Raw genomic sequence first — 23,226 nt, 5'->3', positions numbered from 1 at the left:
TCTAGATTCAGAGGAAGAAAAGCGGTCCAGAGGGAAAGAAAGGTTCAACCTGCAAAGATCTCTTATGGTGGATATGGTCAACAATAGGGCATTAGAGACAAAGATCAATTGTGTAAAGCATATAGATCTTCTAAGTGAATGAAAAGGATTTAGGGTAGGACATGGTGAAGCTTTAGCTTTGCACCTGTCCTACATCTACAGGTTCCATAACGTAATATATCAGCAGCTTGTATGTTATGGTGTTTATTTTCATGACTTACAAGTTTAAAGTTCAAACTTCAAGCTTCAACCTTTGTTGTGGGCACTGGGACTGTTTCTCAACTGATTGATCTCTATACTGAAAGCCAGTTCAGATTCCAGAATTTTTAGAGAAATATGCAGAGAGAGAGAGGGAGAGATTATGGGCTAGGGAGTTAGAAAGAGGATCGGTGGGGAAAGCGAGGTGGTTAATGCATGGGACTCGTAATGTTTTGGTGAACTTTGTTACCAATGTAAAAGAAACTCGAATTCCATGTTGGTGGAGGATCGATTCTACTTACCCATGGACCCATTGGATGAAAGGGATCTGGATCCCATTATTCCAAGGATCTAGGTGCCCAATTTTGCCCGATCGAGATCCCTAAATTTAAAAAATGTCTGGAATCGAGATCCTTTGTCCTGGAGGACAGGATGGAATTCGTGGAGCTGAACCGACCACCTTCTTGGGAGATCCTAGTAACTGTGAATTTTTCCTTATGAGAGAATATTGACCTTAGTTTTCTAGACCTCCCAACTCAGTGGCACTCCCGACAACTGGACTAGAATGTAAATTGACTACTGGCTTCTGACATATTAGGTATATATGGTGAAGAAAAAATCTCTGTTACTTTATCAAGCCATCTAAACAAAAGCTTTCCAATCCTCGTTTTATGTGGGGGATCTACACTAGAGTGGAAGACTATCCCTCTTGGACAATAAACCTAGAGATTCATGATATGCCTCCCTGCACCATCCTTTCAACCATAAGATATAATTGCAACCTCAGTTCTATGTGACATTTGTTTGTATTTGTCATGGAATGCAGCTACCTTCTCATCCAAGCAAAGACCTGCATGCTCTTTAGTACTTAAGCCTTTAAATCCCTGCCCTGCTTGGGCTATAGTGGATATCATCGATTCAATGGGATGGAAGCATCATGTAACTACTTCACAACCACCTGGTTTATCTTATCCTTGCTTTACTTTCCCTATGAGCATAAGGTTTTTGCTCATATTGAGGAATATTAAGGTGTCATTTCGACCTTAGGTGGGCTTAATAGTAGAAAGTTGGGCTTGGGAAGACTAGGAAGTAGTAGAGGTTTTTAGTTTGGTGTGAAACCTAAGGAGTCTTGGAGGACACACTGAGGTACTACTGGTTTGGGAGGTAGACTACTGGAAGCTCTCGCCAGTGTTAGCATACATGACCTCCATATGGAGCTGCCTAGCTTTCATATCTGCTACACTAGACCTTGTTGCACACTCCATTTGGGTCTCAAAATTTCTTCTCTTCCTCTTATGATGGTACATAGTACACTATCTCCGTTAGTACCCTCTGTCTTTGCACCTTATTTCCTTTTGCCATCTTGATAACTTTTTGCATATGCCCCTTAACTTGCACATGCACCTCAGTTTATAGTTAAACATCACCCTTAGTTTTTGCGAGGTGATATTTTAGGTGATTGACAATGCTCCTCATCTCCTTTTGACACTGTGCACACCTCACCCACCCCCTACCCTTCTCTAGTAGCTTCACCTTATGCTGCCATGGTGGATCCTCCCTCGAGATCTCCTAAACCTACAAAAGCATGCATGCTGTTATGAACACGCAACCAAGATATTTTTACATAGATCTAAATATGAAAAAAAGTTAAATTTTATATACATATTAAATTTTATATACATCAAAATATGTCTATAAAATTATGTTAGAGGCAACATTCAAAACATATCATATTAGCAACATTAAGAAAAAGAAATCCCATTAGCAACATTGTTTTAATACATGTAATAAAATATCTTTTTATAAATCAAAACATGAAGCAAAATCTATTCCTCAATTTCTTGGGATAGTATACTACTTTGAAAGCAATTGAGCAACACTGAACATGAGGTCAATGCTATGTGGAATGCGATGGCCGACAATATTAAGTAAGTGGGAAAATAAATTTTAGGAGAAATTAGAGGGAAAAGAAATTCCGATAAGAAAACTTGGTAGTGGATTGATGAGGTTCAGAATACCATTGGTGAAAAACAATCATGTTATTAAACTTGGCAATGTAATAAAAATGATTAAAACTAAGACGAATATAAAAATGCTAAGAAAAATACTAAACAAATAGGAAGTAAGGCTAAACTTAAGGCATATGATAATATATAGTAAATTGGAAACAAGAAAAGGTGAATAAGATGTTATCAAATTAGCAAAAAATGAAAGAGAAAAAGTGTAGGGATCTAGACTATATTAAATACATTTAAGAGTGAGAATAAAATGGTCTTAGTGAAAGATGAAGAGGTCAATGAAAGTTGGAGAGTTTATTTTCAAAAATTATTAAATGGCGAACATACGTATTTGAAAGATTAGACTGTTTAGGAACCAAATCACCCCTCCTATCAATGTTGTTCTAGCTCAACGCGCATCACGCACCGTAGAGACTGGGAAGTGTGCATATGTCTGTATGACCTAGGCTTATGGGAATACAACGGTATGAGGAAGTATAAGGAATTGTTGGCATAAATGAAGGCCGAGGTCATAAATACATTTGTAGGATTAGTATATTGGAAGTGAAAGAAGCTTTGAAGAGGATGAAGATGAGAAAGGTTTTAGGACCAAATGATATCCTGATAGAGTTTTGGAATTGCATGTAGGAGATCAGCATTGACTGGCTAACCGAGCTGTTCAACAAGGTGTTGAGAACAAAGGAAATACCAAACAAATAAAGGAAAAGTACTGTAGCACCTACTTATAAGAACAAAGGAGACAAATAATTGTGCGAACTTTCAAGGGATCAAACTTATTATGAGCCACACTATGAAGTTATGGAAGAGAGTGATTGAGTAATGACTAAGGCATGAAACAAGTGTATCCGAATACCAATTTGGTTTTATGCCTGGGAGGTCAACAATTGAGGCTATTTTCCTACTTAGACATCTGATTGAGAAGTTTAGAGTGAAAGAAAAATACCTCCACATGGTCTTTATTGATCTAGAGAAAGCCTATGATAGAGTACCTTGAGATTTAATTTGGTGGGTGTTGGAAAAGAAAAGAGGCTCTAGATATTATATCGACTTGGTGAGAGATATGTATGAGGGAGCAGTAACTAGTATGAGAATAACTAGTGAAGAGATGAGTGAGTTTTCTGCGACAATAGGTCTATATCAGGGGTCAACATTGAGCCCATACCTCTTTGTCTTAGTTATGGACGACTTAATTCGGCACCTACAAGAAGAGGTACTGTGGTGTACGTTGTTCGCAGGTGACCTAGTTTTGATTGATGAGACCCAAAACGGTGTCAACACAATGTTAGAACTTTGGAGGGAAGCTCTAGAATTTAAAGGTTTGAAAATTAGTTGGATTAAGACAAAGTATATGGAATGCAAGTTAAGAAATGAGAGGAGTAGAGATGAGGAAGTAGTTAAGATTGACTACCAAGAAATACCAAAAAGAGCACAATTTTGATATCTTGAGTCGATAATCCAGGAAAATGAAGAAATCAAGGAAGATGTGGTACATAGAATTAGAGCTGGGCAGCGAAGTGGAAATGTACAACCGGCGTTCTATGTGATTGCCACATACCAATGAAGCTAACGAGGAAGTTCTATAGGACAACTATGAGACCAGCATTGCTTTATGAGGCAGAATGTTGGGCGGTCAATAAATAACATACCAATAAGATGAGTGGAGTTGAGATGAGGATGTTGAGATGGATGAGTGACAAGTAAAGAAGGGGTAGAATTCGAAATGAATACATTTAGGAAAGCTTAGGTGTTGCTCCAATAGGTAATAAGATCAAAGAAATTAGACTTAGGTTGGCTGGGCATGTGCAACGTAGACCCAGGACAACACCTGTTACGAGGTAGGCGTTGGTTCAGGTAGAAGGTTCTAAAAGCAAGGGGTAGTCCTAAAAGGACATGATTGGAAGAAATGAGAGAAGGTGTTGCGACTTATGGCCTCATTGAGGGTATTCTCTTTGATAGAGCAGGATGACGGATCAGGATTCGTGTAGCCGATCCTAAATAGTTGGGAAAAAGGTCTGATGATGATGATGAGCGACGTTAGATGCACAAAAAATATATAAAAAAAATCTAATTACTGTTAGGAAACTAAAAAGCAAATTATTAGCAACATTAAGTTAATCGATCTATAACATTTTTATATGCATCAAATATTTAAAATATTTCAATCAAAACACACTAGATGCATAAAGAAACCATACAAAAAAAATAGTTTTTAAACAATATTATAAATAGATAAAATATTATGTTTGTATACTTATGAGAGGTTTCTCTATGTACATGAAAAGTTATAAAAATTGGCATCTTACTTATTTATTAATAAAATACAGCCAAAATGCAAAAAAAAACTAAAAGATTACTAGATTAAGAGATAGTAGCAAAAAATTAAATTAAATTGATTGAACATATTCATTTAAATTGAAAAAAAATGAAATTGGCCTAAAATTCTGAGGGCAATTCCCAATCTTTGCACTTGGTGCAAATTGATGCTAGCTATTGACGAATTTAGATGAATACTAAATCCAAATTTCACAATCTAATTTACAGAAAACATACAATAGGGTACCTAGAGAAACAATTTGGTGGGTGATGGAAAAGAAATGAGTCCTAAGAGGATATATTAACATAGTTAGGGATTTGTACGAGGGAGTGCTAACTAATGTTAGGATAACTAGTGGAGAGACAAGTGCATTTTCAGTTACAGTAGGCCTACATCAGGGTTAGTGTTGAGCCCATATCTCTTTGCATTAGTTATGGATGAGTTAACTTGGCATATTCAGGATGAGGTCCTATATGTTGCTTGCGAGTAACATAGTTTTGATTGATGAGACTGGAGATAACATAAATGCAAAGTTAGAACTTCCAAGGGCTACTTTAGAATTTAAAGGTCTTAAAATGAGCAGGACTGAGACAAAATAATATGGAATGCAAGTTTAGTATTTATAGGACCATAAATGTTGAATTAGTTAGGATAGGTAGCCAAGGAAGTACTTAAAGGAGATGATTCTCAATATCTTGGGACGATAATCCATGAGAAATGAGAGATTGAGGAAGATGTTACTCATATAATTAGAGTGGGTGGACGAAGTGGAGATGTGCTTCTGGAGTCTATGTGATCGTCATATACTAATGAAACTAAACGAGATGTTCTATAGGACGGTTGTAAGACGTCCATGCTTTATGGGACAGAATGTTAGACGGTCAAGAAACAACATATCCATAGAATGAGTATATCTGACGTGAAGATGTTGAGATGGATTTGTGGAAAGACAAGAAAGGATCGAAATCAGAAATAATACATTCGCAAATGATGGAAAGTAGACTTAGGTGGTCTGGTCATGTGCAATGTCATCTAGCATGAAACCTACTAGGAGGAGTGATTTGGTTTAAGTGGAAGGTTTTAAAAGGGCAAGGGGAAGGCCCAAAGGACATGGATAGAAGTAGTAACAAAACATAAGTGACTTATGCTCTGACTGAGGGTATGGCCCTTGATAGAGTAGAATGGCGGAACAATATTCATGTAGCCAACCCCAAATAGTTGGGGTAAGGCTCGGATGATGATGATGTTTTTAAGGGTTCTCTAACATAAAAAAGGGGAAAAAAGGGGGTGGATTTTTTCCTCCTTTTAAATTATTATCATGTGCAATATTCGGATTAGTACTATATTGATTCATCTGTAGTTTAAGACTTGGGTGAGTCACCCTAAGTTTTGACGTACTTGGGCAAGTATCTACAATACTCACTCTAGTACTCCGCAGGCTGCCAAGTTGAGTGACTCAGGCGAGGTCAAATCAACTCGCCCAAGTTAGCAAATGCTGCAATCAGAAAAATAGTTACAAGTTCTAGGGAGGTGGAGGAAGGGCTTTTCTTTCGGCTGTGATCAAGAAATTCGTGGAATCTCTCTAGGGTCCTTTGCTAGTGAGGAGAATTCTTGGAATTTTATTTTTTTTTACCAAATTTCATGAATCAGACTTGGGAATTGGATGTGCTATACCAATGTCCCGCACCAACTGATGCTCATTTCTACAACATATTGTGTGGGCCTTATTGCTTTCTAGGTTAACAAACCCTTCTTGAAGTGGATTGGGTTCTCGAGATGTATCCTACCTATGAATTTTTCAAGGTTGTAGGAGTCTTGGCGTCTATCATGGCTAGTGATGTTTCATAGAGTTAAGGAAGGGAGAGTGTATCGTTCATCTAGGATGGGATATTTGAGACTTAAATTTTTATGGTAGCTCCGTTGGGAGCCTAGGTGCAACAAAAGTGATTGGTTACTAATAAATGAATTATGTGTGATTCATGGATTCTAAGGAGATGGAGAAAGCACGATGCTTAGTGGGCTTCAGTTGTTCATGGAGTACTAGAGGACATTGTTAAGGACATGTGGACCTAGTTACAACAAGTCTTGAAATTGGTAGCTTTATAAAGATGTCATGTTAGTATGTCCACAAGTGGGGCTAATGTGTATGTTTTGGATTATGGCTTGATCAGGGATAATTGCAGTAGAGCATGGGATGCAATCTGAAGCAGGAACTTCTGAAAATAGTAAAAATTAGCAAGAAACCAACAAAAAATCTAAGCCAAATGCATGCAAGTTTGAAGAAAACCCAAAGGTTTTCTTCCCACCTAGGGCTCAAGCTCAAGCCTTAGGCTTCTTTTCTTTCTTCTTCAATAGAAGTATGTTTTTCTCTTAAAAATAAGTGCATTATCTCCCTCCAGCCATCCAAGCCCCCCTTAAATATTGTCTATTTAATGTGTTGGACAATATTTGTCCATACAATGAAAATTTTGACCAAAAGGTCCTAACCTAAGTATAATTTGAAATTAACTCCCTAACTTTAATTACAATGTCTAAAATGTTCCTAATTGGTCCAGCAATGAAATGAATAAAAAAAAAGTCTGAAATAGCCACAAAACTACAAAAACCTATTCAAATTTCTTGCTCTTCATGTTCTTCTTGGAAGCCCTCCTAGTGTTTTGAGCCTCCAAATATGAGCGAGGATTAGGAGGAATCTGTTGCTCCCAAAAAGGATACTCATGGCTACTCGTTGTGCTTTGATCATCATCACAATCCCACCTTTTTTAGATAGTTTGCGTTTTAATATTACACTGAATGGAAATACATATGAATAAAATTAGCATCGACTTACTCAAGACCACTTGTTTGAGATATTTTTGGTGCCATCTAATGTTCAAAAGTATAATTAATGCGCAAAAATAATGCCATTGAATCTAAAAAATGCAATAGGCCATAGTGTTGTGCAGACACCACATGGGCATCAACCTATACTACCTAGACTAGGAGACATGCACGTAAATCCAACGCATGTCCAAGTGTCATATGTAGTTACGAATATCGAGACACGGGAATAAATATTTGTGCCGTGCACACACACATACTCATAGGAAAAAGATGATATAAGCTTGTGGGCTTGTACTATAGCGTAAGCTCATTGGATTTCTTGCGGGATTTATTCGCTGATTTATGGAGTGAGAAAGGAAGCAGGTCATTGCAATAATGGGAGAAAAGGCCATTGGGTGAGATGGATTTTGCAAATGAAATGGCCCACCCATACTGAGCAAAACTAGATCCTCAGATGCTTATGTATGAAGAAATTTAGTCACATTTCATCAAATAAATTACTATGCTTGTTTTTTATTTTTAATTTAATTAGTTTAAATAAATTATTCTATAAGGCTTGGAACCTTCGGTGTTGGAGCATGTTGATTTAAAACAAGAGTCATGAGTTCAACATTTGTTGGGTCACTTTTTACCTCCATAAAGTAGGATACACTGTGATTGCAGTCTTTAAATTTTAGTGACAGACACCCAATACAGCTGTCAAGTGTTCCCAGTGTGTCTGTGAGTGATAAATCGTGTTGGCAAATGCGAAATGTGTCGACATGTGAAACTTGGACAATTTGAAGTGTGTACGTAATGCAGGTATGAAAACATATTATAGTTGTTGGCGGGTATGAAAACACGATATATCGATGGTGTACTTTATCAAATAAACTAACAAATGTACAAGCAAACATTAGAAACACAAAAGGTAAAAATTGAGACAGCAGGAAATAGTCATAGGCAGGTGCTGCACTTTGTGTGGTACTTTTTATTACTGTTGAGATAATGATAACTGAAAAATGCTGAAAAAGGGAGAGCATGTCACTTTTAAGGATGTGCAAGCACCAATGATGAATGCTTATGTGCAGTTGAGAATTTTAAGAAGCGTCAATACAAGCAATGATTATGTAGCCAACATCCATTGGAAACGTGATAGACTTGCACTCTTTATTAAAAGCATAGGAATGTTACTAATGTTGGGATGTCTCAACCGATGAAGGTTGATACCGTTTGGATTGGATTACTATGTTTCATGCATCATAGGGGAAAACTGGAGATAGGGTAATATTTGTGCTCATGTTGTCTAATGGTGCATCTATTAATAGGGTTTACAGAATGGGAGGGCCTCTCATCTGCAAGAAATGGATGATTACAGTTGCTAGCTTCATCCAATTCCATTTAGTCAACTCTTCGTGCAACTTGGAAAACGAACCGATGAGCATCACACTCCTTGATAATGTGAAAATATTGGTGGTGGTTATATCCCTTTTATTAGTGATATCATCAAGAATCGAAGGTGTGTTTGTCAAATTGCACTTGAGATAGAATAAACTCTAGATAAACAATGGGGTGGACAAGTAAAGAGATTAACTCTTACTGGCAAAAGAATTCACTTATCAATAGACTCCCCTTGCCAAGTGACTAAACACTATCATGTCTGAATTGCTGAGATCAAGAATCTTATTTATCAGATTCTGCTCCACTACAGAATCAATTCCCCAAACATATGTAATCCTCTTATTATCGAGTTCTCCATGTAAAAATTCTCCTTGGAAGTACCATCTAGCTCTCAAACTCCTATAGTGTGACTCGAGTGAATCATCTTTTGAAAGGGGCCTTGGGAAAAATTAGTGTAACAAGAATTTCATTTATGCTGCTCCACGTACGAATCAATTCCCTGTGTTTAATCCTCTTATTATTGAGCTCACCTTACAAAAGTTCTCCTAGGATGTACCATCTGCTTTCTAAGCCATCTACTGTGACTGCAGTGAATACTATGGCCCCAAATTGCTATTAAGAAAACTTCATAGCCCATGCTTCAGTCGAGGACACCTCCTATAACAGAGCATGTGATGATGAGAGTACAGTGGTCAAGCATCTTCACATTCTTGGAACCGAATCTGTACCAAAGTCAACTAAAGAGAATCCTCAAAATATTAGAGAATTTAATTTGTACCGAAATTGACTAAGATCCTTCGTATATATGCTACAATATTTTGATTCCTTAATAGTTAACCTTCTTGCATGCTTACCTGTATTGTGACCCCCACATGAATATACATGTATATAGAGGACACATCACCCTAGATATAGACAACAAGATATACATCCATGTTTTTGCCCAATTGTTGTGCTTGAATGTTCTTTTCCTCTCTTCTTCCCATGGTTACCTGAATCTCTCACCAAAGCTTGTGATTCCAATTCGGAATCCCAATTTGGTAATCTTGACTAGGAATCTTTACAGAACCCATTTCCGTGAAATCTAGAAGCTCGATTCCTTATTTTAGGAATTTCATTATCTAATCTTGTTTCCAATATTTATTGATTCTCGATTCCGTGATTGGCGAATCTCGAACTAGTTTCTACATTTACCAGAATTTTACCCTCCCCCACTTTTTTTATTTTTGCTTTTTTGTTTTCCTAAGAAGTGATGTTTAGAAATTTTCAAGGCATCAAACTACTCGAGCTAGATAATCAATCTCAAGCTACAAGGTGTAGTCATCTTTTTTGGCATGAAATTGCCAATAGAAACCAAGTGATGGTCCATGTTCTCTACTTAGTTCTTTAAGTATGCATTGTATTAATCCAATGGGGAGATTGCAACTCCAGGATGTTAGAAATAATGTAAACGTGCATGTGTGGCATGTCGGTCAATGAATGACATTGAGACGTATTGTTTCTCTCTCAATTCCCTATCGATTTCAAAGATGTCAGAATCTCGATTCCATAAATGAAGGAATCTCGATTCCATATTGGTTGATCCAACTAGGTTGGAATCTCGATTCCATCTATGTTGGGATCTTGATTCATTTTGGAAGGATCTCAATTCTTAAAAATAAGAATCTCGTCCCCCACAATTCCTTTTGTACAGACTTCGATCCCAAAAACATGAATCTTCCAACCGACGGCAATTATGCACTTTCGAATCCTAAATCGTTTTGGTTTCCAATTAGTTTCGGGTGATATGCTTCTTCCTCAAACTTAACATGCTATTAGGAGGGCTTGAATCCCTAGGATGTCCATTGTTTTTCAGCAATCTTAGAATCAAGATTTCCCTTTTCTTCTTGGGTTTGATGCTGTGGTGTCTCAGCCACTCCATTTTTTTCCAACAATTCCGATCTTGTGCAATCAACTGTCACAGAGTCCTAAGCTTATCTCTGCTATTTTGAGATATATAAAACACACTATCTTGATTATATTTAACAATACTATCCCAATCTGGTTTCTTTCCTTTGTCTTTCTTTTCTCCATATAAACTGATCTCCAGTTCTTTGTTTCCATCACTTCTTATTTCAAATAACCCATCACAGTTCGATCAGGTTTCCCTTTCTGGTGTACTTTCTAAAGGAAGTAAAAGATAAGGAATCTAGATCTAGCGTTTACTTTCTAGTTTGTGTTTATGTTTATGGGTTTTCTGGGTAACTCTTTAAAATTGGTGCGCCTACTCTCTGTACATGAAAGAAGCCCAAAACTAATGAAAGTCACCATCCGCCTTTTCCTTCATCTTTTGCTTCCCTCGAAAGGAAACAAAGAAACTTTGGGTGCACCTCTATCTCTCTCTCTTCCTGATCTTTTCTGAAGCAGACAACTATCTGTGCATCTCTCTCTCTCAATCATTATCCTCTTCCTCTAAATTTGGGTGCAACTCCTCTCTCTCTCAATTTCTCTCTCATCCATTATCCTCTCTCTAAAGTTGGGGGGAAACCAAACACAAACCATCCTCCCCCCCACCCCACTTTCCTTTTTTCTCTCTCAGAGCACCATTGCAGCAGCAATTGATGCCTCTACTCTCCAAAAAAATAGAAAAACAGAAATCGTTCTATCACTTAGAAGACGGTCACAGTATTAGCTGCAGCACCTGCAGCAAAGCCCTTCTATTTCTCAATCATTACTCACATTGGATTAAGGTATTCCTTCTCCCTACTCTCCCAATCCATTAGAAGCCTTGCTTGGGTCTATCAAGGCTCCTGGTTGTCCACCCAAGACCAAGATTGGTGGACAGTAAGCCTCACCTGCTTTCGTCCCTCTACTGCTGGATCCCACTGCGGACTAGGTGCCTTCTGGTGGGCTTTCCACGCTTGAGTCGATGCATTTATGCCCTCAAAGGCCTGATGCTTGTCATCAACAACCGACAACTCCACTCTTCGACAACTAATAACTATTCTCAAGGTGTTGACAAACCGAGATCTCCATTGGCGAGCTCTGACCTCTTATTGGACCCAATAGATTGTTGTGGATTTGGACCTAATCTGACACCTGCAGCTACCCATTCTCCAACACAATCCAAAGCTTCAGCCCTCTCAGAGATAGGCAACCAACAGAATTGGTAATCCATTGGGTGTACCGACATGATTAATCTTTTCCAAGTTTTATAAACAATTTTAAAAAAAATCTAGTTTATCTTGCTTACATCTGGTTTTATTGGTTTATGTTGTTCTAGAATTCTAGCAAACCTAGCTTCTCAGTAGAAATGGCATCTAGGTTGGTAATGGTAGAACTATCAGAATGAAGAATCTCAAATTTTCAAACTTTTCAATGTGGGAATGAAATATTGGGTACATTCTCTTTTAAGATAGGGTAGATTATGTACTTGAAACAGATGCACCATTGTAAACCCAATGCTTGTGGTCGGGCTAGAAGAAGATCTGGAAATGGATAGATGTTGACAAAGTAGCTAGGGACTGGAATGTTGAGATTTATAGAGGATGACGTAATTAGTATTTTTGAGGACCATGCCACTGCACAAAGTATAACGAATACCTTGAATAAGAAATAACGATAAGGGATGCATATGTGTCACCAGAATAGAAGGGGACCGTATCCCTAGGGAAAATGTAGGGCAGGTAAGATTTAAAGAGAATGAGTTTAGGGCACCATGTAGGGTAAATGGATTCCCTTATTTTAAGGTGTGGAGATGTGGAATTGTGTCGCTTCATGGATATGACTTATTGTGAATGGTTGTATCTGTTGATGGTCTGTCTATTTAAGTGTCAGTTCTGATGGTCTGTCTATTTAAGTGTCAGTTCTGTTAAGTACTTATGTTTTGTGTAAAGTTGTGACTCTTGGAAGTGTCTTTTTGTTGGAAATCTGTCACCCAATGAACTGTTATGAAATGGGTACTTGGGCGTGTTACAAAGTGAATTAGTTCAATGTATAAAGATCGTGGAGTCGTCATTATGATTACTTTGCATTGAAGATGATTGGCTTGGCTTAATGAGCAAAGAGTTCTTGAAAGAGAATTCATTTCATAGAGCATCCTAATGTGTAAGTACCGGAAATGCTACTATCCTGCAAGGTTCAAATTCTAAAACGAGTGTTATTACATGGGTGGAATTCCAGTTGGAAAATTGATATTACCATCTCTATTTGGATGGAATGACAAAAGAATGGGAGCACACAGCAAAATCCAGGATTAAGAAAGCAATCCCTCTCACAAAAATCCAAGATGAAACATAATGAGCAGGAGCCTTCATGTAAAGCCAGTGATTAAAATATGGGCGGCTCGATCAAATTAGTATTCTAGAATTTGATCTTTAAAGGTAAATAGTTTTTTTTTTTTTTTTTCTGCTAATTTGTTGGATTTGATTGCTCCTTGTGTATTGTGGAACAAAGTTAAGAGTGAGTCTTTTTCTAACAAACATTTACTTTGATAGGATGCGTAATTATTTTGTTTGACTTTAATAAGGACCTTTCTATCAATTTCTGTTCTCGACCTTATTTTAAGGATATGTTTGTTGAAGTACTAGACTTGAGATTTCATGATAGCTAATAATCTTCATGTACTACCTATTTATATATTAGTTTTTGTATTTTTTATGAAATCTAGCTCTTTTTAGTTGATGTTTAATGCTCTTAAGACACATCCATTGGTTATATATTGTGATAATTATTGTTCCTTTTTTTTATGCTGATGATAATTATTGTCCTTGTAATAATACAATATTGATATAATTATAATAATATAATAACCCCATTTTCATTAATAATAATGTAATACTAGTAATTAACCAATATCAAATATGTTTCTTTAAAGGATTGATTGGAGATCTCATGAGCTCCATTAATCATTGTGCTCTATCTAAACTTATTTACAGATTTTTGTTTTGAATTGCAATTAATGTTGTATTTTTCTTTATTGCTTAATGCACGTGCAAATCATGTTAATGTAACTAGTAGTTCTTGTAGCATGAAAGAAACTGCTCGGTCATTGAGCATGTGAATAAGATGATTGTGCTCGTAAAGGACCTTGCTGCTATCAGGATCCAATTCTTGGTTGAATGCAACTGTCCATTGCCCAAAACAGTTCCTGAGAATATTAAATTAAAGCATTCTACACTAGGTATTACCATGTTGAATTTCATATACACCATAGCAATGATGCTGAAAAAGAGTTGGGAAGAAGTCCAATGAACACCACTTTGTGCAGAGTTCCATAACCCTAGAAAACCATATAGTAATAGACAAAATGATAACAATAGGTCCAAGAGAAAAGAAAGGAATTTCAAAAATGAATGGGAGCCTCTTTGAAATTTATCTGAGAGGGCATGTTTCTATCATAAGGGACTTTGGAACATCAAGCTCATTAGCTTGAAGTTGAAAAATGAGAATAATAGGAATAATAATAGTAGTAATAGTAATAGTGATAGTAATCAAAATAAAAGGAAGGATTTGGTTTACATGGTTTTAGGTCATTGTTGACCATGACAAAAAAAAGGGTGGGTTAACCATTATTGGTACTTTCAAGTTGTGTATGCCTAGGTGAATGGATCTGATCCTTACTGGTTGGTACTCTATACATGCCCATTATTGGGCATAATTTGATTTTCCTTTTTCTCCTAGGGATGATAAGGGTTATGAAATAAAGTTTAGGTCCGGTCGAGTTACTATATGTAAACATCCTTGATCATTGGCATGGGGGACCAAAGTTGAAAATTTAGATTGCTTGGATATTTATGGAAATTCCTCTTATTCTACGTATGACTATGTTTCTTTTACTATCGATGTACATGATTTTTACTAGTGGCATTCAGGATTAGGCCACATAAACAAATATAAAAGGCAAAAATTAGTTAAATAGGTCTACTCCTAAGCATAAGATAAATTAGTGTTCAAACTTGTGAACCATGTAGCTTTGGTAAATTAACTAAGAAGCCTTTTCCTGAAGGAAAGAGATTAGATGAACTCCTTGACATATGTTGACCATTAAATGTGAGAACCCATAGAGGCATGAAGTATTTCAATTTTATAGATGACTTCTCTAGGTTTGGTTATATGTACTTGTTAACAAAAAAATAAGATACATTTGGAGATCATTAAAGTGTATCAAACTAATTTAGAAAGCCAACTGGGTAGAGACATCAAAATCCTTAGAGAAAACAGAGGAGGTGAATACTGCTCTGACTATTTTTTTTTATTTGAAATATTGCTTTGACTTATTTGCCAATTTTGCGTGGAGCATGGTATAATTCTTGAAACCAACATGCCCATGCCCTATACACTGAAACAAAGTTGCGTAGCCATTGTTTCAAAAAGCGCTAGGCGGCACCTAGGCGGTCGGGGGGGGGGTCTAGGCCGCTCAGCGCCTAGGTGGGCGCCCAGAACCTAGGCGGGCGCCCAGAACCTAGGCGGCCCAGTAGAAATGATTTTTTTTTTTGGTTTTCTCTATCTAAAATAGCCTTTAATGGGTTTTAGGTTTCAAATGAACCTAAAATCCACAAATTTTCCTCTTTAATATTAAAAAAATAACCCAAGAATACACTCAAGGAAATGCATTTCTGCCCTTGGGCAGGGCGTAGGTTCTGAGTGGCCTTCTAGGTGGGTTCAAGCAGACGCCTAGGCAGGCGCCCAGGGATATCCGCCTAGGCTTGAGCAATGCGCCCAGGCCTTCTGGACCTCCTCGGCGGCTGCCCAGGCGTTGGGCGGTCCGCTTTTTAAAACACTGTGTGTAGCTAAGAGAAACTTCAGTCGACATGGTTAGGTCATAATGAGCTGCATATGGCATTCCCTCATTTTCAAGGTGAAAATCTCAAGACTGGAATGTGCATTTTTATTTGTGTCAACCAAACCCATAACCTATCACCTTAAGTGTTATCAATTTCCAGGAAGCTTGACCTAAGTATCTTAAATCTTTTGGGTTTTGGGGCTCATAACTATATCCCACGTCAAAATTGAGACAACTATGAAGACATTATTTAGTGCTTTTTTATACATAATTCAGAAGATTCTTAGAATTAATGCATAATGAACTTGTCCTAAGTAAACCTGTTGATTTATATGGAGCCAGGAAAAATAAGGGATCTCGGGCATCCTTTTTCGCAGCTTCCCTCTACAACTAGTGGAAATGATAGCATCGATCCTAGTGTATATGATATAACAAATTGAATGGGAACCCCACCTTCGTTATTAGATGAACTATAACTATAGTAAAGCCATGAACTCTCATGAATCAGCTGAGTGAATCTAAGCCATGAATGATGAAATTGACTCTATTAAGAAGAATCATGTTTGGGAGTTGGTTGAGTTCCTTAAAGCTAGAATATCCATTGGCTGTGGGTGGCTCCTAAAGACAAAGATCATTGTAGATGGCTTCATTGATAAGTACAACATTAGTTAGCTTAGTAGCTAAAGGATTTAATGACAAGAAGGGTATATCACGTAGACGTACTCTCCAATAGTTAAATTCACATCTCTTAGGAGTATATTAACATTGGTAGCATATTATGACAGAGTTATTTTAAATGGACGATAAAACAGCCTTCTTAAATGGTATGTATGAAACAACTAGAGGAATATATATTGAAAGGCCAAGAATATGAAGTCTACAAATTAAAGAAATCATTGTACAGTTTAAAAACTCATCTAGACAATGGTATCTATTTTTTTTTTTTTGAGGAATTGTTTAACAATGGTATAACTAATTTTCCACAATGCAATTATTGAAATTGATTGTGTAGCCCGCAAACTACATGTTGTGTATGTGTTAGAAATGATGAGACTAATTTTATTATTTTTATCTTTGTATGTGGTGATGTCTTATAAATGAAAAATGACATTCGCATGTTTAATCCTACTAAATTTTGGCTTATTACCCACTTTGAGATGGACATGGGAGAACCATCCTTTGTCTTTGGCATGAAAATCACAAACGATAGAAGTTAGATGTTTATGTCTATCTGAAGTAAGTATTTAGAAAGCATTTTAAAGCAATTTAAGATGGAATATTCTCACCTCAATATACACCAATTTGCAAAGGCTTAAACAAAGAAAATGAGTCCGTCAAATGGTAGTGATAAAATTGAGATAGAACGAATACGATATACTTGAGTTATGTTGTCGGTCTTATGAGTAGATTTCAAAGTAATCTTAGGACTCACTGACAAGCAGTAAAGAGAATCACCATCATCATCATCATAGCCTTTTCCCTATTAATTGGGGTCGGTTACACGAATCTTGGTCTGCCATTCTGCTCTAATTAAGGTAATACCCTCAAGAGGCCATAAGTCCCCATATCTTTTCGGATTACTTCCAACCACATCCTTTTGGGTCTCCCCCTTGCCCATTCAGTCCTTCCACATGAACTAACACGCACCTCCTAACAGGTGTTGTACTTGGTCGGCGCCACACACACCTAAGTCTATTCTCTCTCATCCTATCGCATATTGGTACCACACCTAAATTCTCTCGAATAGATTCATTTCGAATTCTATCCCTTCTTGTCTTGCCACTCCATATAATTCGTTGCTTTTACCACACTTTTTGTCCTAATTTCAAATTATGTCAGCGTTTATGAGAAGCAAAGCTATTACTTTAATCATTATGCAAAGGACTTTTGTTGCGAATTCAAATTTAGTGAGATAAATTCTGCTAATTATTTATGATGGAAATCAATGACAAAAATGTCATGTCCATCTGTTCTAGTAAAATTTGGTATTATTTAGTGTATCAAAAAGCGCTAGGCGGGTCCTAGGCTGCTTGGGGGATCCAGGCCACCCAGCACCTAGCCGGGCACCAAGACCTGGGCAGCTGCCCCGTTGAAAAAAAATACCAAATTACCAAATACCATATTCCAAGTTGAAAAAAAAAGAAGATAGACATCAAGAAGAGAATTTTGATAATCCATATTGTTAAAACTGTAAACTGTAAAACCATACAAGTGTAGGATATAAAAGTTAACATTCAACACAACAGAAATATACAGAAAGTTAGAAAATATACAGTCTAACAAAAGTCAACACTCATGACTCAACACAACAATCAACACTCAACACTCAGCACTAAGAGGCAAGAGTCTTCAGTCGTCATCGTCAATATCATCATCATTAGAAGGAATATCAATAGGCCAAGCTTCATCATATGCATCAGAGTCGAGGCCATCATCAAAGTGATCTTCCTCTTCAATATAACGCTCATCGTCCTCTGTTTCTTCTGAATCTGCCTCTTCCTCCTCCTCCTCTTTTTCTTCTACCTTCCTCTTACTAGTATGTGCAGTCTGTTCAGATGAAACCCTAGGAGTCTTGGCTGCTCTATCCTTTTCTTTTTGCTTCTCTGAACTCAAATATTGTATACTTTCCTCTCTAGTAGCCTCAGGAACATTTTTACAGGAGGCAACATCTCCCTTAATACCAGCAATTTTAAACAGGTAAGTGCCCCAAATAGTATCCTTTCCACAACAATTACATTTAATACTATTTTTATCACTTGGATTCGGGTTATAACCATACTTCCAAACCGGATCACCACTCTGACTACAACCTGGAGAAGATACTTCAATAGAGTAAGGCTTATTTTCAACTTTTTTTGGTTCTTCTAAATTCAGAAGATGTCTAATCTCATCCTGAACTGCGTCAGGAACTTTTGTACAAGAAGCAACATTACCTTTAACACCAGCAAGGTGTTTGTTGAATCGGCTAATACCCCCATTGGTTTTTTTTTCATAAAAATTACATCTTATACAATTTTTATCATTTGGTTTTGGGTTGTACCCATACTTCCAACCCGGATCACTTCTTCTAGAAGTAGCAGAAATAGATCTATGAGAAGGATTTTTTTCTTGTTTTTGTTTTGCATAACTTATATATTGCTTAATCTCCTCTCTGATAGCTTCAGGAACATTTTTACAAGGGACAACATTCCCCTTAATACCGGCAAGATGTTTCTTAAACCGGTTTATGCCTCCTTTTGTATCTTTTTCACAAAAATTGCATCTAACGCAATTTTTGTCATTTGGATTCGGGTTGTATCCATATTTCCAACCCAGATCTCCACTCCGACTAACTCCTGAAGAAGACATCTCAAAATAAAATAATCAATCTAAAAAATAAAGTTTTGCACGTACTTTGATTGCTCGAACTCCAAACTTTGAGACACTTCGATCCAATAAAATGTAGTTTTTTGGAGGTTTCTTTCTCTCTAAAAGGGGCTCTTGTGGGTTTAGGTTTCAAATTAACCTAAAACCCCTCCTTCTAACCTTTTATATCTTTAAAAAAAATCAAAACAAAAAACAAAAAAAAACATTTCTGCCGCTGGGCAGGGGGTAGGCCCTGGGTGGCTGCCCAGGGCTGGGCACTGGGCGGCCGCCTAGGCAGGTTCTATACCACCTAGGTGGCCGCCTAGGGACCACTGCCTAGTTTGCCTGCCTAGGCTTGGGCGATGGGCCCAGGCCTTCTAGCCTGCCTAGGTGGCCGCCTAGGCGCTGGGCGGTCCGCTTTTTTGAACAATGGTATTATTTGAATGTTAAGTTGTTGACTCTGGGCAAGAGCTCATAATGCATTATCCAAGGCGAGAGAGGTATTGCTTGTGCCTATACCTGTGCACAATACATAATGTAAAATGTTCTTTTGATAAAGTCATGTTGTCATTTTAATGTGCTTTATGAGCATAACATGTATAATATCATCATCAAAGCCTTATCCCAACTATTTGGGGGCGCTACACAAATCATATTCTCCCATTCTGTTCTATTGAGGGCTATATCCTCTGTCAGACTATAAGTCACCATATCTCTTCTTACTACTTTTATCCATATCCAGTCCTTCCCCTTGCCCTTTTAGAGCCTTCCACTTGAACCAAATCGTCCCACTTAACCAGGGTTATATTAAGGCTATGCTGCACATGGCCAACCCACCTAAGTCTACTTTCCCTCATCTTATCGCCTATTGGAGCCACTTCTAAGTTCCTTTGTATGTATTCATTCCAAATTCTATCCTTTCTTGTCTTGCTGCTTATCTATCTTAACATCATCATCTCAGTTGCACTCACCTTATAGATATGTTGTTTCTTGAATGCCCAACATTCAGTCCCATAAAGCATGGCTGGTCTTACAGCTATCTTGTAAAACTTCTTCATCAGTTTCATTGGTATGTGACAATCAAATACAACTCCAAATGCATATCTGCAGTTCACCTATCTAGCTCTAATTTTATGCGTGACATCTTCTTCAATCTTGTCATTCTCCTGGATTATCGATCGAAGATATTGAAAATAATCTCTCTTAGGTATTTCTATTATTTTTATAACTAAACTTGCATCCCATATATTCAATCTTAGTTCGTTTAATTTTAAAACTCTTAGATTCTAGAGCATCCCTCCAAAGCTCTAACATTGTATTGATGCCGCCTCTGGTCTCATCAATCAAAACTATGTCATTCACGAACAATATACACCACGATACCTCATCCTATAGATGCCTAGTTAACTCGTCCATAACCACAAGAAACATAACATGTATATATGCTTCTTTTATTTGGAGATTTTATTTCTAAATAAATCTTATGAAGATTGCATTATTATGTTGATTGAACCAAAAAAAGAAAGATTGCATCATTATGTGCCTTGGGACAAAATGCATTCTGGAACACCATGTGAATGATGAAAATATACAAGTAGTTTTCATTAAATAATAAGTGTGATGGGAGTAGTGATAAGCTTTGGCAAAGTTGAAACAGTTCTGGGATCTGACAGTAGAAAATGTGTGAAGTTCAATTTGTCGCATGGTATGGCAATAGTGTGTAGATGTGGCCCCTTAAAATTTGAAGGTGTAATGGTAGTTCTGTAACAATCAGTTTGATAGTGGGTTGGTTGTTTGAATTTGAGGCACGCAAAGTGCTTAAAGGTTCTCTTGTGACGTGGTTTTGAGAGAAGTTATGCAAAAGAAAAAAGGTATTGATGAGTATCAATAGATGGTTTTCAATTTGATAATTCTGTTGGATTTCCAATTGACTGCTCTAGTCTGCTAAATTTACTTTCCTTTTGCGTATCATAAAAAGCAATTTGGGTAGTTTAAAAGATGGAGCCTCCTGATAGTTCTTTTGCATTTAATGGTGCTGTTGGTCTAAGCCCACAGCTCTTTATCATTTTGAATTACATAAGGTTTCATTTTCAAGGAGATGAAGCATTTCTTCTCTGAAAGTAATAATTTTGTAGGAATGTTTGCTGAGGCATTTTATTGTTTTTAGTATATGATCAACCTCTTATTGGTACTCATGGCAGATATGACTTTTCCAAGAGATGCATCAGTTTGTCTGTATAAGTTATCTTGGTGTTTTCTTTTTGCTTGGTGGATAGGGGAATCCCAAATAATCAAGTAGAAAAATATAAGAGTTGGGTTTACACTAGCAAGCACTTATTTCCTCAAACTTGAGGAAGCCTGTTTGGGATTATCTCTTGCATTTCGTTGGCATGGCATCGTATCCTTGAAAACAGCATTGTGTTATTCACTACTTCCCTTGGTTTTGCTTTCTGGTAGATAAGGGTTGTTTATTATGTTAATAATTTCTACATATATTCTTTTTTACGGAAATTTACAGAAAAATCCCATTTTATTTTGACCTTTTAAAACAGTCCTGTATATTTGATATTTTACACTCATGTCCCATTGTTTAGAGCATAAAGCATATTTTAATTATTTCTTTTTTATACATAGGATTTACGTTGAATTTGTTATGTTCATACTTTTGACAATCACACACGTATAAATAATACTTTTCATACTTTTGAGTCGTCGTGCATCTCTCATTGTACAATTTGCTCTCGATATCAGAGATTTGGGATGCACTTCGAGCTGCAGCCGAAGCCGATATGAGCCTTGCCCAAGCAATTGTAGATAGTGCAGGTGTCATCGTTACAAGTGCTGACATGTCCACATGCTATGATGAAAGGGGTACGTATGCTTACTGTTTGCTCTCTCTCTCTCTCTCTCACTCAGAGAGTAATGTGCTCTTTCTTGTCTTCATCCTTCGGTTTTTTTGCTATTTTGTATTGGGAGACTCGACACCTTGTTTAAAATTCAATATAGGAATGGCACCGTTATGAACGTGGGAAAACACCACAGCTTTCACAATAATAACTGAAGCATTATCATCTCATGAAACATCTGAACTAGAAATGTATGTGTATGTATGGGATGTGATAAATCCACATCTCTCATCTGGTAGATGAGCAGCGAATGGTATGAATTGCCCATCTTGGCGAAGTGCTGATGAGAGAGAGAGAGAGAGAGAGAGAGAGAGAGAGATTTCTTGAGATTAGATTATGTTTTCTTATATGGAAAGATGATACTCCATTGGAAAAGCTTTGTTGATCATTTGAAACCTTTGGTTTTTAGCGGTCTCTCCTCTTTCTCATTCAGCCTATTTCTGGGTAAATTTTGCATGCTAATAAAATTTTGGCACAGGTGCAAAATATGATCTGCCCAAGTATGTGTTGAGCGAGCCAACCAATTTAATCAGAGATGATTGATTAGAGGTATGGGATCAGAGCCATGAGTACCCTCAGAGAAGTCTTAATTATGCCAATGTAAATCATGTAAATTTCATTAGTAGTGTCTTCATGCAATATATCAGTTGAAAATCAAGAATTTCCATTGAGAAACAGCTTACAGAACCCCTTCGCAGACGACTTCCACATTCTGTTGGGGAGCAACGCTAGTGGTTCAATTTTGCTTTGTCCTTTTTTTGCTTCTTTGCCCCTCTCTCTCTCTCTCTCTCTCTCTCTCCCCCTCACTCTCTATCTCTCTCTCTCTCTCTCTCTCTCCCCCTCACTCTCTCTCTCTCTCTGTTGTGTGAGCGTGTTTGTGTTGAGAGTGAGTGAGAGGATCATTTTCCAGACTAGAGTAGAGCTCTCTCATTTTGAGAATGTCCCAATCACATACCATTTCTAACTTGCTCCACTTGCTGTTTAGAGTAAGCATGAAAGTGCCCTTAAATTTGTTATGCTTACTATTCCTTATCATTTATGAGTCCACAATATGTGGTTTTCGAAGTTAAGCTTATTCAGACATTGTTTACCCATCTACCAAATAACCATATTATTTTGCTTGTGCTTCAATCTCTTTCTGGAATTAATCGGTTCATTTGCGATGCATTTCTAGTTCCAAGGCTGAGAGCCTCAGATTCATAATTTCTCAAAACGAGTGAGAAAACCTTTAATTCGCAAATATCAAACTCATGATGTGAAATGTTGTTATTGTTGCTGGATTGAGAAGGAAATTGCATGCCTTTTCCATTCTCTCTCTCTCTCTCTCCATACCAGAGTGTCTTTTTGAGATGGACAATCTTGCTGGTATATAAAGAAATGAACTATATGGTTTTAGTATCTTGGATGGAGCGGAGTTATTTGGAAATAAGTGAAAAAAAA

The 23,226-nt window shown here is 37.2% G+C and overlaps 1 protein-coding gene across 1 annotated transcript in view; it reads left to right on the top strand.

Annotated features, from left to right (window-relative positions):
* Positions 1-22,917, top strand: part of LOC18425629 (uncharacterized) — a 33,084-nt gene extending 10,167 nt beyond the window's left edge. The window contains exons 3-4 of the mRNA XM_088865758.1: positions 21,632-21,751; positions 22,265-22,917. Of these exons, the coding sequence (XP_088721884.1) occupies positions 21,632-21,751; positions 22,265-22,329 (185 nt within the window). The 3' untranslated portion in view covers positions 22,330-22,917. The remainder of the gene's footprint in view (positions 1-21,631; positions 21,752-22,264) is intronic.
* Positions 22,918-23,226: the final 309 nt, after the last annotated feature.

This window comes from Amborella trichopoda, chromosome 1 (genome assembly GCF_054954075.1).
Source record: "Amborella trichopoda isolate Santa Cruz 75 chromosome 1, AtrichopodaSantaCruz75HAP2 v2.0, whole genome shotgun sequence".
Classification (NCBI taxonomy): domain Eukaryota; kingdom Viridiplantae; phylum Streptophyta; class Magnoliopsida; order Amborellales; family Amborellaceae; genus Amborella; species Amborella trichopoda.
The sequence above is the reverse complement of the archived record's forward strand: the minus strand, read 5'-3'. Positions and strand labels throughout refer to the sequence as shown.